The sequence below is a fragment of the Pristis pectinata genome, chromosome 23 (assembly GCF_009764475.1).
Source record: "Pristis pectinata isolate sPriPec2 chromosome 23, sPriPec2.1.pri, whole genome shotgun sequence".
NCBI classification, from domain to species: Eukaryota; Metazoa; Chordata; class Chondrichthyes; order Rhinopristiformes; family Pristidae; genus Pristis; species Pristis pectinata.
This window is the reverse complement of record NC_067427.1, coordinates 21,306,785-21,322,542: the sequence shown is the minus strand read 5'-3', so window position 1 is coordinate 21,322,542 and position 15,758 is coordinate 21,306,785. Positions and strand designations below refer to the sequence as shown.

General features: G+C 41.1%; 1 protein-coding gene across 6 annotated transcripts in view; it reads left to right on the top strand.

The window, feature by feature from the left end:
* LOC127581979 (astrotactin-2-like) overlaps positions 1–15,758 on the top strand; it is a 1,282,697-nt gene that overhangs the window by 876,945 nt on the left and 389,994 nt on the right. For all 6 annotated transcript variants that reach the window (XM_052036829.1, XM_052036827.1, XM_052036825.1 and 3 more), the window contains one exon: positions 2,533–2,798. In XM_052036829.1, coding sequence (XP_051892789.1) covers positions 2,533–2,798 — 266 coding nt within the window. The remainder of the gene's footprint in view (positions 1–2,532; positions 2,799–15,758) is intronic.

Genomic DNA, 15,758 nt, shown 5'->3' with positions numbered 1-15,758 from the left:
ATCTTAGTATTTCTCGCATATCGGCCTGTTCTAAATTTGAAACCACAAAATCATTATTTCTGGCTGATTTCTGTTTTAACCAGGCAACATTCTAAATCTTGGAAAATCATTATGTTTTCAAATAATTCTTAATGGAGACATTACATACATAGACCTGAAGTTTAAAGTATGAATCAATGTCATAACTTTGCAATTTACTTGTTAATTCTGGACCTAACTGACATCAAAATGTTAATACAGAATAACAACTTTGGTTTCATCCATTTGCAGTCAGAGACTTTCGTATTAAGCTTGCAATTGTTATTTGCATGTTTTTTGTGCTGCTTATAAAAATTCATCTTCCAACATTTGTACGATTTTTTAACATTGTACTTAAAATGTCTGCAAAACAGTTGTCCATCTGAGATCTCTGGCCACTTGCCTGCTAATTCTGCTCTTATTCTAAGGGGCCCCTGGTGTTTTTTCTTAAGCAAAACTGGCTGTCATCTGACTGATGAGGTCCTGCCTTCTGGTCAGATCCCCACTAATCAAACTACCAGGTTGAACCATCTGTCAAAGAGCTACCAAATGATTCTGACAAACATTGAAAGATACTAAACCCGCAATTCATTTGTAGACTGATTTAAACTCTTGAAAATACAAGGAAGCATTTAATACATACCATTTTACCCTGTAGCCATTCTTCGCCATTCAAGTTAATGTGCTTGTTCCTGTGACAGTTCTAAGCTGGCAGAGGTTCAGTGGCAGATCACTCAATATAAGTGTTCTCTGCTTATTGCCATGAGGACTCTTAACACTGGAGCACAATCAGGAAATCCCCAGCCATCTGGTGTGTGGAAGAGTCAGGCCTATTTATCAACATTGTTATGTGCACTACCAATTTTTTTTGATACGTGGGCAGGGAGGCAAGCTGCTCTCTAAACCAGAGAAACGCTGCTCTGCTTTCTGCAAGATCCTCACACTTTCGGCAACAATCAACCTCAGACAAATGGTAGAATGAAGAACCTAAGCAGTTGAGTGCTGGCTTGTCTTCAACTGTCTCTGATCATTGCACAGTGAAAGGTCTGGAGCACTAACATGCTGTTTCTGAACTGCTCGCTCTAATCTTATGTTCTTACCTTCAGCTTATTTTCTTCTGTATCCACTGGAAACCATTGTTATTGATTTACATCCATTTATTTTTCACATTTCTCAACATCACTACCTGTTGATACAAATTTTAATTTTGTATTTATGCTTAAATAAAACACACTCCCTAACTATACCATATGAGCACATTACTTTCCAGTCCTTTTATAAAACCGACCACATGAGTAAATTGCAACGCCAATATTTCCCAGTGGATGTTACCACGTTTACTGTCCCTCTGTAGTTTATATTTAAATTTTAAATTTTATTTACCGCATGGTAACAGGCCCTTCCAGCCCAACGAGTCCGCGCCGCCCATTTTAAACCCAAATTAACCTACCCGTATGTCTTTGGAATGCGGGAGGAAACCGGAGCACCCGGAGGAAACTCACGCAGGCACAGGAGAACGTACAAACTCCTTACAGACAGCGACGGGAATTGAAACCCGATCACTGGTGCTGTAATAGCGTCGCGCTAACTGCTATGCTACCGTGCCGCTCATCGCTGTCTCCCAATTATCATATTTTTAAATGTAATATAAAATTTAGATTTATTGCCGGACTTCAGGTGTAATACCAGTTTAAAAGAAAGGTACGGAAAATGTCAATGTAAGAAGTTAGTTATTTATTTATTAGTCACATGTACATCGAAACACACAGTGAGATACGTCTTTTTGCATTGCTAAGAATGTGCTGGGGACAGCCCGCAAGTGTCACCACTCTTCCAGCCCCAACATAGCATGCCCACAGCTCCTAACCTGTACGTATTTGGAATGTGGGAGGAAACCCATGGAGACACGGGAAGAATGTACAAACTCCTTACTGGCAGCAGTGGGAATTGAACCCAGATCGCTGGCGCTGTAATAGCATTATGCTAACTGTTATGCTACCGTGCCGCCGGTAATGAGGTGTAATGTATGGCAGTTGCCTCTGCATGCATGTTATGGGACTTATTTAGTGCACTGCTTCCAATACATCAGTTCTCAACTGAGTAACCCTTAATACTAGTGTTTTACCTCATGTGCTAATAACCTTGCAATTTGTCTTGACCTCACAATCTACCTTGTTTGACCTTGCACCTGATGTGACACTTTGATCTGTATTCTTTTATTGTTTTTACCCTGTACTACCTCAATGCACTGTGTAATGAATTGATCTGTATGAACAGTATGCAGGACAGGTTTTTCACTGTACCTCGGTAGAAGTGACAATAATAAACCAATACCAATACCAACTTGTCTTAATTCATGTTACTACAGACAAATGAACAACTATCACTTTTTCACACAGCAGTCTCCAAGTTCAGAAGTGTTAAGTCATGATCACATTAAATTCATCACCATATCCTACAACTCATTTTTCTAAAGCCCATTTGCTTTAATATTTGCTTTTTTTTAACTTTCAGAAACAACTGAATTGGGAAACAAGAAGATAATCAAATCGATACCATTCATTTCATACCTGTCAAGTTTACTGGGTGCCCAGATGCTGTCAGATGAACAACCTATAACTGGTGTGGAGATTGAGTGTGAGGAGAAAGGGCAATGCCCCTCTTCATGTCATCTTTGCCACCGGCAAGGCAAGGATCAGGCCAGTCCAACTCCTGTGCTGCTGGAGATTACCCGTATTATACCACTCTACCACTTGATAGAGGGCAACATGACTAGGGAGGTAAGTGTAACAATCAGTACCAATCTCACGTCTTCCCATGCAGAATTTAGCTCCACATGAATAAACAGTAACAGTAAAACACACTGAACAAGCAAAAACTTTTGCAGAATACTATTCAGGTTATTGTTCAAATGTGTATCAAGACAGACAATGAAAGATGATTATATTTTAAGGAATGGGAATGAATTCTTAACAATATTCAATTCATAAAAATATGAGGAACATGGTAAAATGCAGCAAAAATGCCATCAGTGTGGAATTCAATCACTGATATCAGGATGAGATCAAGGGAATGTAATTTGTATTCATAAAAAAATAGCAATTTCTAGTTCGTTGATATCTGTGAAGGGTTTGGGAAGTATTTACGCTTTTTAAGCCATTGTAAGTCTTAATATTTCCTTCTCTTTCAAACAATGTACTGTGTCTGCACTAGTTAAGAATTTCATTCATGTAACATTTTCATTTAAGGCTGGTAAGTTTCAAGTTTTGGGAATTGTTTACAATGTGCCGTTACGTTACCTCAGCATTAAATTGGGACTGGTCTAAAGCTTTTCAAGTCACTCTCATGGCTGTCAAAGAGAGAAGAAAGTGTTTTTGTAAATCGGCCTAATTTGGGTTTGCAACCAATATCCTGATTTCACATGATAATATTGATGTCAGTCCCCAGTTCCATATTGTTAATGGTTATTCAGTGATCTTCAACCCTAAAAAAGAAACAAAATCCTTTCTTTTGTCATTGAAACCTAATTGACATTGTTTGATATCCAGCAATTGGTAAAATGATTCGTATTTTTCAAAATGAAGGATGAAAACTTAAATGCAAATACACCTTTGTTGATTTGTGCAAAGCTGTCTTTTTATATCTTGATGATTCCATCAAAATGATTTACAGATCAACAATCAAAAGACTTAGAAATTTGTTCTTTGCCATTTGTGGTAAACACTGAATGTTGTGGAAACTATGAGTTGAATTCTGCTTCGGAAATTTTGAGGAATGGGATTCAGTGTGCAGTTTCGATGGAACCAAAGTTTGGAATTGGAATACGATGTGTTGTTGCTGCTTTATTGCTCCTCAAGTGCAACTGGCTGAGGATGAATTTCAGTCCACAGGTGCTCATGAAACAAAAGTTCATACATTTCACAGTGATTTATATCATTACATGATGCCCTTGTAAACAAAAGTAAAATGTTCAGTTTGATTACAAACACCAGCTCATGTCTTTTTAAGATGGACATACACTGTGTAAGACCTTCATGAATGAGAAAAAGCATTTCATGAATGTTTTAACTGGATGATACTCGGAAAGAAATTTAAATACAATGCAACCCGTGCATTGGACTTTGTTGGATATTCCAGCTTACTCATCCATCCGATATGTTGTTTCTTGATTGTACGTTGCAGTTGGGAGTCACAAATGCCCCATTTCTAAAATGATCCACTGCTGTTAGCTGGGTATTGGTGAGAGGTTCTATCACTGGTACTTGCCTAAATAAATGCCATTCAGTTAATTTTGGGATTCTATGCCATGATCACCATTAAACTTCGAGTGAGTATAGGCACCTTATGTGGGGTTGGAACTGACTGAAGTCCAGATCTATCTTTTCCAGTTCATCTTTCTATTTTGTGATTAATTAAATACATTTGATTTATAACATCAGGTTCCTTCTTCATCTCTTCCTTGCAACCATTACATTTAACTGTCCCTCACAATGAAAGCATTGTTTTGCTTTCTAAAGTATTATTGTTAAAAGAAAACAACCAAAATTAGGTTCTGATTTTGCAAAAGGCTTTGCATGGGTATTCTTGGATCACACATTGCCATTCATGCAAGAAGCTTTAATGATGATTCTGATTATAGATTACTGTGTAATAGTTTACTCTCTTTCTTGCTGTGAAACATGATTGTCAAGACTTGCATGGCAACAAACTTTAAAACAAAGAGAAACATTAAGTGTAAACATAAGCTCGATGACAGACTGATTTAAGGTGAATTCAAACTTGGATTTATAAACCTGGAGATTTTGAAAGGTGAAGAATAAGAAACGTCTACAGATGCTTGGACTGCATGAGGTAAAACGGGAACCAAAGGAATGAGACTTGATTCAACATAATTGAGTTTCTGTTGTCTAATTTGTGGATGTTTTTAAACACACTGACAGTGAATGGATTATTCACTAATTTGGTCTGACGTTTTATAGCGTTGAAAATTAAACTGATGAACATAAATCTAACTTTGCATGCTATTGACTAATAACTCTGTCTGTCAACATTTTGGCTGGAATAATTTGACTGTTTCCCAAAACCCATTAATAATTCTGATGTCATTTTTTCCTTGAGATTACTTAACATGTTGAACTAAGTTAATTTAATTAGATAGAAAGATAATGAAAAATAACATGAATGGGGGCCCATGTAAATGGTGATCGATGCTCTCATGTTCTCTGCTGTTTCAAATCCTTCAATTCTCCTTCATGTTCTTACTTTCCTGTCATACCCCAAGCTTCATTCCCTCATAGATTTGTCTGCAACTTCCCTTAGAGCCTCTCTTGACATCCTGCAAATGCAAATCAACGCACATCAGACTGCCAGCTTAGAAGCAGTAACTCCAGCTGTCCGATTTCATTCACTGACCTTCCTGCACAGAGTACGAGATGGGAGTGATTCTTGCCAATTTTCTTCCCAACCTACCATGATTCTGCTAGTGAAGCAGTTACTTCAGTGCCTCTCTGAACCTTTCACCAGAATTGTTCTACATTTTTGTAGAAGATCTTTGCAATCCATGAGCTTAATGTGGCTGATAGCAGCAACACCACACGCTTGAATGAAAACTGTATTGAATCCAGTTTCCAATATGATGATATTATAGACATGGTTAGACATTTCATCCATTGCCCCATCCAAGTAGCTATGTCTGTTATCCCTTATCACCAGTGGATCATCTCTTCCTGTTCCACTCCCCTTTCCTCTCATTCAATATCTTCATTTAAAGCTGTCCATCCAAGATAGATTCAATCTTTTCCTCCCTTAACCTTTACATCGAGTAATTTCTCATCCCTGGTGACTTCAGCCTTCATCTCGACGTATATTGCACTTATTATTTCCATCCCCCTTATATCTTCCCTCCATTAACTCCTCATCGTTGCCTCAGCCTTGGCATCACATTTGACTTTGCTGCTTTCATTGTGCCACTTGCCAGGCTACTTCAACATCACCTCCAGGTCTTGTTCGTAGTCACAGATCATTGTGACTTGGAAATAAATCCTCGGTCCTTCATTGTCACTGCATCTAAATCCTGGAATTCCCTCCCCAATAACACTGCAGACGTACCTTCACCAGAAGGACTGTTGCAGTTCAAGAAGGTGGCTTTTTGCACCTTCTCAAGGGTGATTAGGAATCGGCAATAAATGCTCGACTTGCAGCTACACCCAGATCCAAAAAATTAGTTAAATAAAGAAACCTCAGATCACTTCCTTAAGTTCCTTCAGGGATAAGCTCTCCATCTTTTCTCCAGCTCCACTTTCTCTCTGTCAACACCCGAAAAAAAAACTCTCTCCTATGTCACTTACAAATTCAGTTACAAACTCCCAAATGTCTGGCCTTTGGAACTGCATTCACCATAACAATCCTGCAGCTCCCTCTCTGCTCAAACATACCTCATCACCACACCTGATGCTATTGTTCCATTGCACAATCACTCTCACCTCTTGTTGGTCATTCAACATCGGTAGAACCACTTCACTTCCTCCAGTCCAAAGAATGGAGACTCAGTTGCCAGCTAACTTAGCCATTCATTAGATGATTTGACTCGACCACAGACACTATTGGGCCCACTTCCTTCTGCCTAAACTGATAACTGTTTCAGCATCACCCTGTAACATGCAATTTCTCCCTTACCATCATCTTCAACACCTTTCACCTCCAACTGCTCCACCTCAAACAATGGATTTGAGGATTAATAAAAACAGAAAATGCTGGAAACACTCAGCAGGTCAGGCGGCATCCGTGGAGAAAGAAACAGAGTTAATGTTTCAGGTCAATGAGGTAGTGAGGAAAAAAAAAGTGTTTTAAGTTGCAGAGAGAGGGAGGAGTGGAGAGGGTGCAGACCAAGGTTGCCCAGGTGAAGCAATGTTTTTGGAGCTGTTAAAGGTGGAATATAAAAAAAGAATATGTTAGGTCTGTGAGAGGCACAATAGAGCAGTTGCTGGAGATGTGAAACCAGAAGACAATGCTGGGAATACCCAGCAGATCAGGCAGCATCTGTGGAGAGAGAATAACCAAGTTAAGATAGATGACTTCACATCAGAACTATCCTACTCCACAACAAACAGGAAATTGTTGAATTCAATATCAAATCCAAGGGATATCTGGTGGATAATGCAGTTAACGATGGGTTTATACAGAAATTATGGGATTGAATGGACAGCACAAGAATGCAGTGCCTCCTGCATTACACCAACAGATGCAGGTCAGTCATGCATTAAATTCGCACTGCTGGTATCTTGTCTAGAATCACCCACCCAACTGGTACAGCTAGTAGAGCCAGGTTCAATCCTGACCTTGAGTGTTGTCTGTGTGGAGTTTGCATATTCTGCTTGCGACTGCAAGGGTTTTCTCTGGGTGCTCTGCTTTCCTCCTGCATTCCAAATATGCTGGTTAATTGGTCCCTGTAAAATGCCTCGAATGTGTAGGTGATGAGCAGAATCTGGGGAGAGTTGATAAGAATGTGGTGAGAAAAAAAATGGGACTAATATAGGATTAGTGTAAATGGTTGGTTGATGGTCAGTGTGGACTCGATGGGCTGAAGGGCCTATTTCTGTACTGTATCTCTCTGTAACTCCATGACCCCATACCTGTCTCTCTGCCAGTACCCATGTCCTGTTGGTGGAAAAACTAGCCACTTGTACCAAACATTGTAATAGCATATAAAAAAAAGTAGAAAATAACATCGGACTAAAGTTAATCACTTGCAGCCTTCATAACACATTTGTTTGTGTTAAACCAAGGCAGCAGGGAACATGGACAGGTGAGAAAGTCTTGTGAGTTTTGTTAGGAGGCAAGAAAGTTAGTCCATATTTCCAGAAGCGAGTGGGTCTTACTCCTGTAATCAGTTTCACCCCTTTCATTAGACCAGTTTAGTGCTTGTGTCATCTTTTAAACTGCATTTGAGGAACAGTTACAGTCAACACTACTTTTATCCACATCCACGTTTATCCCAGAATATTACCAATGTCGGGTGAAAAGTGTTTACTGTTTGACATTACAGAAGATATCAATTACAGAGCCACCTATTAAATCATATTAAACACAACAACTATTTCGGGAAGTTCAAGTGTATCTTGCTAAGATACTCACTGCTTCGAGAATTTGCTAATTAATTTTACTTCCCTGAAAAAACTTTCTTGTAAGGTTAACTGCAGGAAATGACTTTAAAATACCCTCCCGAACTCTTGCCACAAGTGCACTAACTTGCAAAGCTTACACAATCCAGCTCCTTTGTAAAATTAAATATTAAATACTCTGAGGAGCTGCTTGAAAACTGATCTGAACGCAGTGACATGCTTGAATGACATTCCCGTCCTCCACTTTTCTTGATACTTTCATTGGGCACTTCTAAAATTAATTTTGACGGCTATTGAATTTAAAGGGGATCTCATTTTGAACTTTTATGCAGCTTGGTATCGACAGATGACAATTGTGTGATGTGGTTATGTCATTGGGAGGGAATGTGGGCAATCAATTTATCCATAGTATATAGTGAGTAAATAGACACTGTTGGTCCCACAAACTCGACCACAGATGAGGGCAAGAAGTGCCTAATGGAATGGCCAGGTGGGTAGTTTCTGAGGTGGTATGCTCCTTCTCCCACTTACGCAGATCTTCCATTGGCTCCCGACACATGGACTTGAGGGTTTCAGTGTTATTCTCGACTTTGGGTAGTCAGAAGTCGGAGGGAATGTTACAATTTTTCAAGGAGATCTTGAATCTTTTCCTCTGTCCACCTCATAATCTCTTCTCGTGAGTGAGCGTGGAACAGAGTGCCTGCTTTGGGAGACACGAGAGGCTACAGATGTTGGATTCTGTAGCAATAAACAAAATGCTGGCGGTTCGGGCAGCATCTGCGGAGGGAAATGGACAGTCGTGCTTCAGGTTGAGACCTTTCACTTGGACTGAGATCTGGAGTCTTTCGGGACTCTAGTGTCAGGCATGCAAGTGACATGGCCTGCCCAGTAAAGGACAAAGTGAAGCTGGTGTCTCACTGTTAGGGATGTTGGTCTTGGAAGGGATACCAATATTGTTTTGTTTATTCTGCCTGTGGATTTGGAGGATTTTATGGAGGTAGCATTGGTCTCTTGAGGTGCCTACTGCAGGTAATCCAAGTTTTGAGCACGCAGGAGGGCAGTAATCACTGCTGCCAAGCTTGAGGTCTTGATCTTCAAACACCCTCTTCTTTCGATAGCCAAAGTCTGTGCTGGGGTACTGAAGGAAATGGCGAATCTCTTCATTGATACCTACTTTCACTGAAAGGTGGCATTTGAGATATGGGAATAGGGCCACACTTACCAGGAGCTCACTGTGGATATCTGGAATGTAGAACAGAACAGTACAGCACAGGAAAAGGCCCTTCAGCCCATGATGTCTGTGCCAACCATGATGCCAAATTAAACTAAACTTATCTGCCTGCACAAGATCCATATCCCTCCATTCCCTGCATGTTCATGTGCCTGTCTAAGTGCCTCTTAAAGACCATTATTATATTTGCTTTCACCACCACCCATGGCAGCCTGTTCCAGGCACCTCCCATTCTCTGTGTAAAAAAACATCCCGCACATCTCCTTTAAATTTTCCCCCTCTCACCTTGAAGTTGTATCCTTTGGTATTTGACATTTCTACCCTGGGAAAAAGATTTTGACTGCCTACCCTATGTATGCCTCTCATAATCTTAAACTATAATACTATACTTAAAAAGTTATGGGTTCCTGCCTGAGGTGAGGACAGATGACCTAGATTGATGCATTAGTACCACAATGAAGGGACCCTAACAGTAAACAAGTACCAGGGTATGAGCTGCCAAGTGTCCTTCCATCCAGCTCAATAGAACCAAATGACAGAGGGGAGTACAATCAGGTGGCCCTTCAGGATCAATGATGATTTGCTCGGATCCAAGGTGTGTCTGCAGATTGATCAGCATCTGCGACCAGGTTGAGCTGGCCTTGAGGGCCAGTGTTAACTGCAGGAAGAGTGAGGCCGTATTCTTCGGCAGCTGGCCCGACCGGTCCGCTAAACCTTCACCATCAAGTCTGACTACCCGAGGGGGCTGGGATGTGGCTCAGAAGAGCTGGGGCGGGCGGCAAGAATTGGCTGGTCAAACAAAAATTGGGACCGTGGGAGCAGAGCTTCCTGTCAGTGGTGGGCAAGAACCTGGTCATAAAGTGTGAGGTGTTCTCGGCCTTGCCATACCTGTTGCAGGTCTGGTCCATACCTGCTCCTGTACCCTGAGAGTCACCCAAGCCATCTTCCATTCCCTCTGGGGATGCAAGTTGGAATATGTCCAATACGTTGTGATGTACAAGTCTCCAAAGAATGTGTGTAGAACCAAGATGAAAAACACTAGGATGCTGGAGGAACTGAGCAGGCCAGGCAGCATCCGTGGAGAAAAGCTTCAGGTCAGGACCCTTCTTCAGGACTGAAGATAGGAAAAGGGGAAGCCCAATATATAGGAGGAAAAAGCAGAGCAGTGATAGGTGGATAAAAGAGGGGAGGCGGGGTGGGCACAAGGTGGTGACAGGAGGATGCAGGTAAGAGACAGTGAAAGACAGGTGCGGGGGAGGAGGGGGAGAGCAGATCCACGAGGGGATGGGTCAAAGGTAAGGAGGAAGAAGGGGAGGGTGTAGAAAAAAAAGAGATAGGCTAGGAAAGGGAAGAAGAGGCATGGTTGGGGCTGTTGGGGGGGGGTGGAGTGGAGGGGGGGTGGTTGTGGGGATTACTTAAAGTGGGAGGATTCAACGTTCATGCCATTAGGCTGCAAGGTTCCAAGATGGAAAATGAGGTGCTGTTCCTCCAGTTTGCGCTTGGAATTCTCCTGGCAGTGGAGGAGGCCAAAGACTGACAAATCTGTGATGGAGTGGGAGGGAGAGTTGAAGTGATTGGCAACAGGGAGATGCAGATCGCAGTTAGGGACGGAGTGCATGTGTTCTGTGAAACGGTCACCTAGTCTGCATTTGGTCTCACAAGATGTAGAGGAGGCCACACTTGGAGCACCAAATGCAGTAGATGATTTTGAGGGAGGTGCAGGTGAATCTCTGTCTCACCTGAAAGGACTGTTTGGGTCCCTGGATGGAGGTGATGGAGGTGGTGTAGGGGCAGATGTTGCACCTATGACGGGGGCAGTGGAAAGTCCCCGGGGTTGGTGCGCGATGGGTGGGGAGGGAGGAGTGAACCAGGGAGTCGTGGAGAGAGCAGTCCCTGCAAAAGGCAGAAAGGGTGGGGAGGAGAAAATGTGCTTGGTAGTGGGGTCCCGTTGGAGATGGCGGAAGTGGCGGAGAACGATGTGTTGGATACGTAGGCTGGTGGGATGAAATATGAGGACAAGGAGGATCCTATCTCTGTTGGGTCTGGGAGGGGTGGAGGTGAAAGTGGAGGTGCGGGAAATGGTGGAGATGTGGGTGCGAGCTCTCTCAACCACAGCTGGGGGGAAGCCACGGTTAGTAAAGAAGTTGGACATCTTGGATGTCCTGCAGTGGAAAGCCTCATCATGGGAACAGATAGGGCGGAGGTGGTGAGCAGAGGAGATCACAGAGGGGGAGCAGTGAGAGAGGGACTCAAGAAACTCCCAATGAAGAGAGGAAGAAAACTTCTTCAAAGTGGGCATCCGTGAAGAGACTTTGCAGTGGAGCAGTAATTCCAGAGAATCAAAGGACTGCAGATGTTGGAATATCAAGATAAAAAACACTATGATGCTTCATCCTGACCCGAAACATTGACTGCCTCTACCTATCACCACCTTGTGCCCACCCCGCCTCCCCTCTTTTGTCCACCTATCACTGCTCTGCTTTTCCCTCCTATATATTCTCTCTTCTCTCCTCTTCCATCAGGTAGAAGATACAGGAGCCTGAGGGCACATACCAACAGGCTCAAGGACAGCTTCTATCCCACTGTGATAAGACTATTGAATGGTTCCCTTATACGCTGAGATGGACTCTGACCTCACGATCTACCTTGTGACCTTGCACCTTATTGTCTACCTGCACTGCACTTTCTCCGTAGCTGTGACACTTTACTCTGTACTGTTATTGTTTTTACCTGTACTACCTCAATGTAGTTGCACTGTGTAATGAATTGACCTGTACGATCAGTATGCAAGTCAAGTTTTTCACTGTACCTCGGTACAAGTGACAATAATAAACCAATACCAATACCTATCTTCAGTCCTGAAGCAGGGTCCTGACCCAAAACATTGACCGCCTGCTTTTTTCCATGGATGCTGCCTGGCCTGCTGAGTTCTTCCAGCATCATAGTGTTTTTCATCTAGATATTCCAACATCTGCAGTCCTTTGTTTCTCTACTGTGTTAACCAATGTGCACAAAAACCAAGTGTCATTCAACCGAGTGTGAAGGATAGGGATAACCTTGTTGCCATGCGATGTCTATTCAATTTGAACTCTTTGTCACACTACCTGTCATTCAGTGGAAAGCCTCAGTGGAGAAACCCCTTTGCCCACAAGTCCATCAAGCAGTGGCCAGCACGGAATGTCCTGCAGACCCTGCATGATGCACCTTGAGCAGACTGTCAAAACCATTCACCAGAACTCACCAACAAGCACCAAGACTTTGCTTGGCTGGCAATGAGGGAGACCATCCCCATTGGATCCTTTCTGCATGGTTGTACTCTTACTCCCAATGCATGCCGCCCTTGAGACAGCTCCAGTGAGGATGAGATGACTGTCTGCCTCTTCGTCCATTGTGTGTTGGCAAGAAAGTTTGACAAAGGATTCAAGGGTTCTTATCGAGTCTCATCCTGAGCAGCTGAGTATCAGAAGACTCTTTGATCTACAGGCTGTTCCCAGGAAGACAGACCGAGATAAACATCAAGTGCTGCTGGAAGATGATCAACTCGGTCAAAGATACACTATCATCTGCCTGAAATTTGTTGGTCTTCCAGTGCAACAAGATGTCTGTGAGTGAATGCTGCCAGCTGGCACCCTACAGGCTGCAGGAGTAGCCACTGGAAAGGGTTTGTGGAGAAAGACATCGTCGAGAGTCCTGCCACTACTGAACACAGAGGGGCTGCGCCCTGTGTAACAGCCTCTGGAATGCTGCATGGCTGTACTGTTTAAGGAGGAAATATGACTAGCAATGACGCATTGTAAGAGGTGGTACAATGACTGTCAAGCAAGACATGGACAGATCGTATTTGCTGTACATATTAATATGAATAAAGTATATTTTTGAAATTAAAGGGACAGGGTGGAAGAGGATGTTTGTTTTGTGGATGTTAAGTGCAAGGTCTGTTCTCTTGTATGCTTCATTGAACAAGTTGATAATGACTTGGAAACCAGCCCCTGAATGTATGCAAACACAAGCATTGTCTGTGCGCTGTGGTTTGCAAATGAGGTTGGGATCACCATGGTTCTGGAGTGAAGTCACAGTCTCGTGTTAGTCCACCAGATTAGTTCTACCTCAGCTCAAACCTTGTTGGAGGTGAGATGCAGGATTGCGGAGGAAAAAGATGAAAAAATGTGTCAGGACAATGACACAGCCTTGCTTGGCAGTGGTTTGTCCTGAGATTAGATTTGTCGACCCCCTGGTTAGGATTATGACTTGCATGGTTATCAACATTAAACAACCACTTTTAGAAGCTTTGTGTAATGTTTCATAACAAAAAATCCTTCAGGACTTGACAAATTTGTTTCTCCAGGAGTTGAGTGTAGCATTGTTTGACAATCCTACTCCAAGGATCCAACAAAGTGATGTTGAATTTTAGCTTTTGCAGGAACTGAGCTGATACATGCAATGATGCACCTTTAACTAATCATGCAAAACTGTTTATTATTACTGATGGACACATTTCAGATAAAAAGATTTCAAAATATATTTTCTTCTGTTACACGTTGCCTACTTTTTAAAATTATATATAAAGATTTACTCATGAATGAGAAGCAGAATGATACACATTTCATAAAAAATGTTAACATGAATTTTTAAATGAAATTTAGCCAGACAAAAATTACTTTCTCTTGTGTTATATCTGAGTATTCTTTTAATATTAAAATTCAACAAGAGATGCAAAATTTATATTAAGCTATTGTTTGCAACTTTGTGACCTTGCAATGTTTGGAAATCCTTCAAATCAATTTCAAAATGTCGTTGAATACATCTGGGATGTCTCCAGTTGACAGACTAGCCATTTTAACTGGCTATCTCAAGGCTATTCTGAATACAACCTACAGAGCATATTTGATATTCAAAACTGCCAGATATTTATTTTTAAGATGCAGAGAATATATTAGTCAATAACCTAATGTGAAATTGGAGAACTACCAAAATGAACTAGTGATTGCTTGAAATGTTGCTTGTCCTTAGCAGGGCACTCAAGTTTTCTATAAAAGTGTCTCAAATGTAAAGAACAAGACAGGAATATGCCATCAAAAACAAAGCCTATGATTTGTATTATTGATTTGGTTAGCACATTATGTGTGTGAGATTTAAAGGTGAGAATCCAGAACAATTTTATCATTTAGGAAATTGGAACAGGATCAGACTATGTGGACTCTTGAGCATTCTCTACCATTCAACCCCACTTTCCTGCTTAATCTCCATTGCCTTTGTTGACCCCACAGTCCAAAAATCTAAATCAGTCTTGAATATTTAATGACTCCATATCCAAGCTCTCTGGGTAGAAAATTCTGAAGATTCACAATCTCCTGAAAGAAAGAATTCTTCCCACTACGGTCTTGAGTGGACAATCTCTTATCTTAACATCATGGGCCACAATTTCAACACCCGATCAGGAAAAACAGCATTAAACCTGATTATCCCTTTCAGAATCTCATTCTTCTGAACTCCTCTCTCTATGTTTTCCTCCTAGTTTATGTGGTTGGAAAAAACTTGCAGTTGTTTAAACCATGTCACCATTGAACACCACCAATTCCATTTCAGATTTGCATTCTTTTATCTCATCAATCTGTTTGGCACTACTTAAATTCTGGCTCGATTGTGTACTCGACAGATAGAAATGTGGAGAAGTATTTTTTTTATTATTATTTACAGTTTGTATATTGAGACTTGGGAGGAAAATAACTTAAGCAACATATTGACAACGTTTTTTAAAGAACATCTAAATCACACCATCAAATTGTTCACGTGGATAATTTCTTTCTTTTTCAATCTTTTTATTAGTTTTCAAATTAATACAGATTAATATATAACATCAATGTTTATACATGTAATACAAAGAGATCAGGAGAACAATCATGGCATAGATAATCATAAAGAACAATAAAATATTTAAAAAAATCTGTATATCCGATGATCTCTTAGTAAATGAATATAATATAAAAGAAAGGAAAGAAAAAGATTTATTATATAAATAAAAAAGAGAAAAAAAACCCAAATCAATAATAAAAATTATGAACAGTATATCAAACCAAACTAAGCTAAACAGAAAAATTTCAAAGAAAAACAAACAAAAAAAATGGACTAAAATTTCTCAGTAGAAACAGAGCAATATTATGTCGTCAACTCCGTTCCTCTAAGTTGGAAAGTTATTGAAAGAGGATCTATATCATGTGAAAATATTGAATAAATGGACTCCAAATATCTTCAAATTGAAGCGAGATAATTTCATCTTAAGTTTTCATTGTGTGTTGTGCAATGCATATCACTTGGTTCGTCACTCCAGTACAGGCTTGTGTTTGTTTGCTGGTCTCTTGTAGAAACAGGTGAATCTGGGTCTGGAGTTA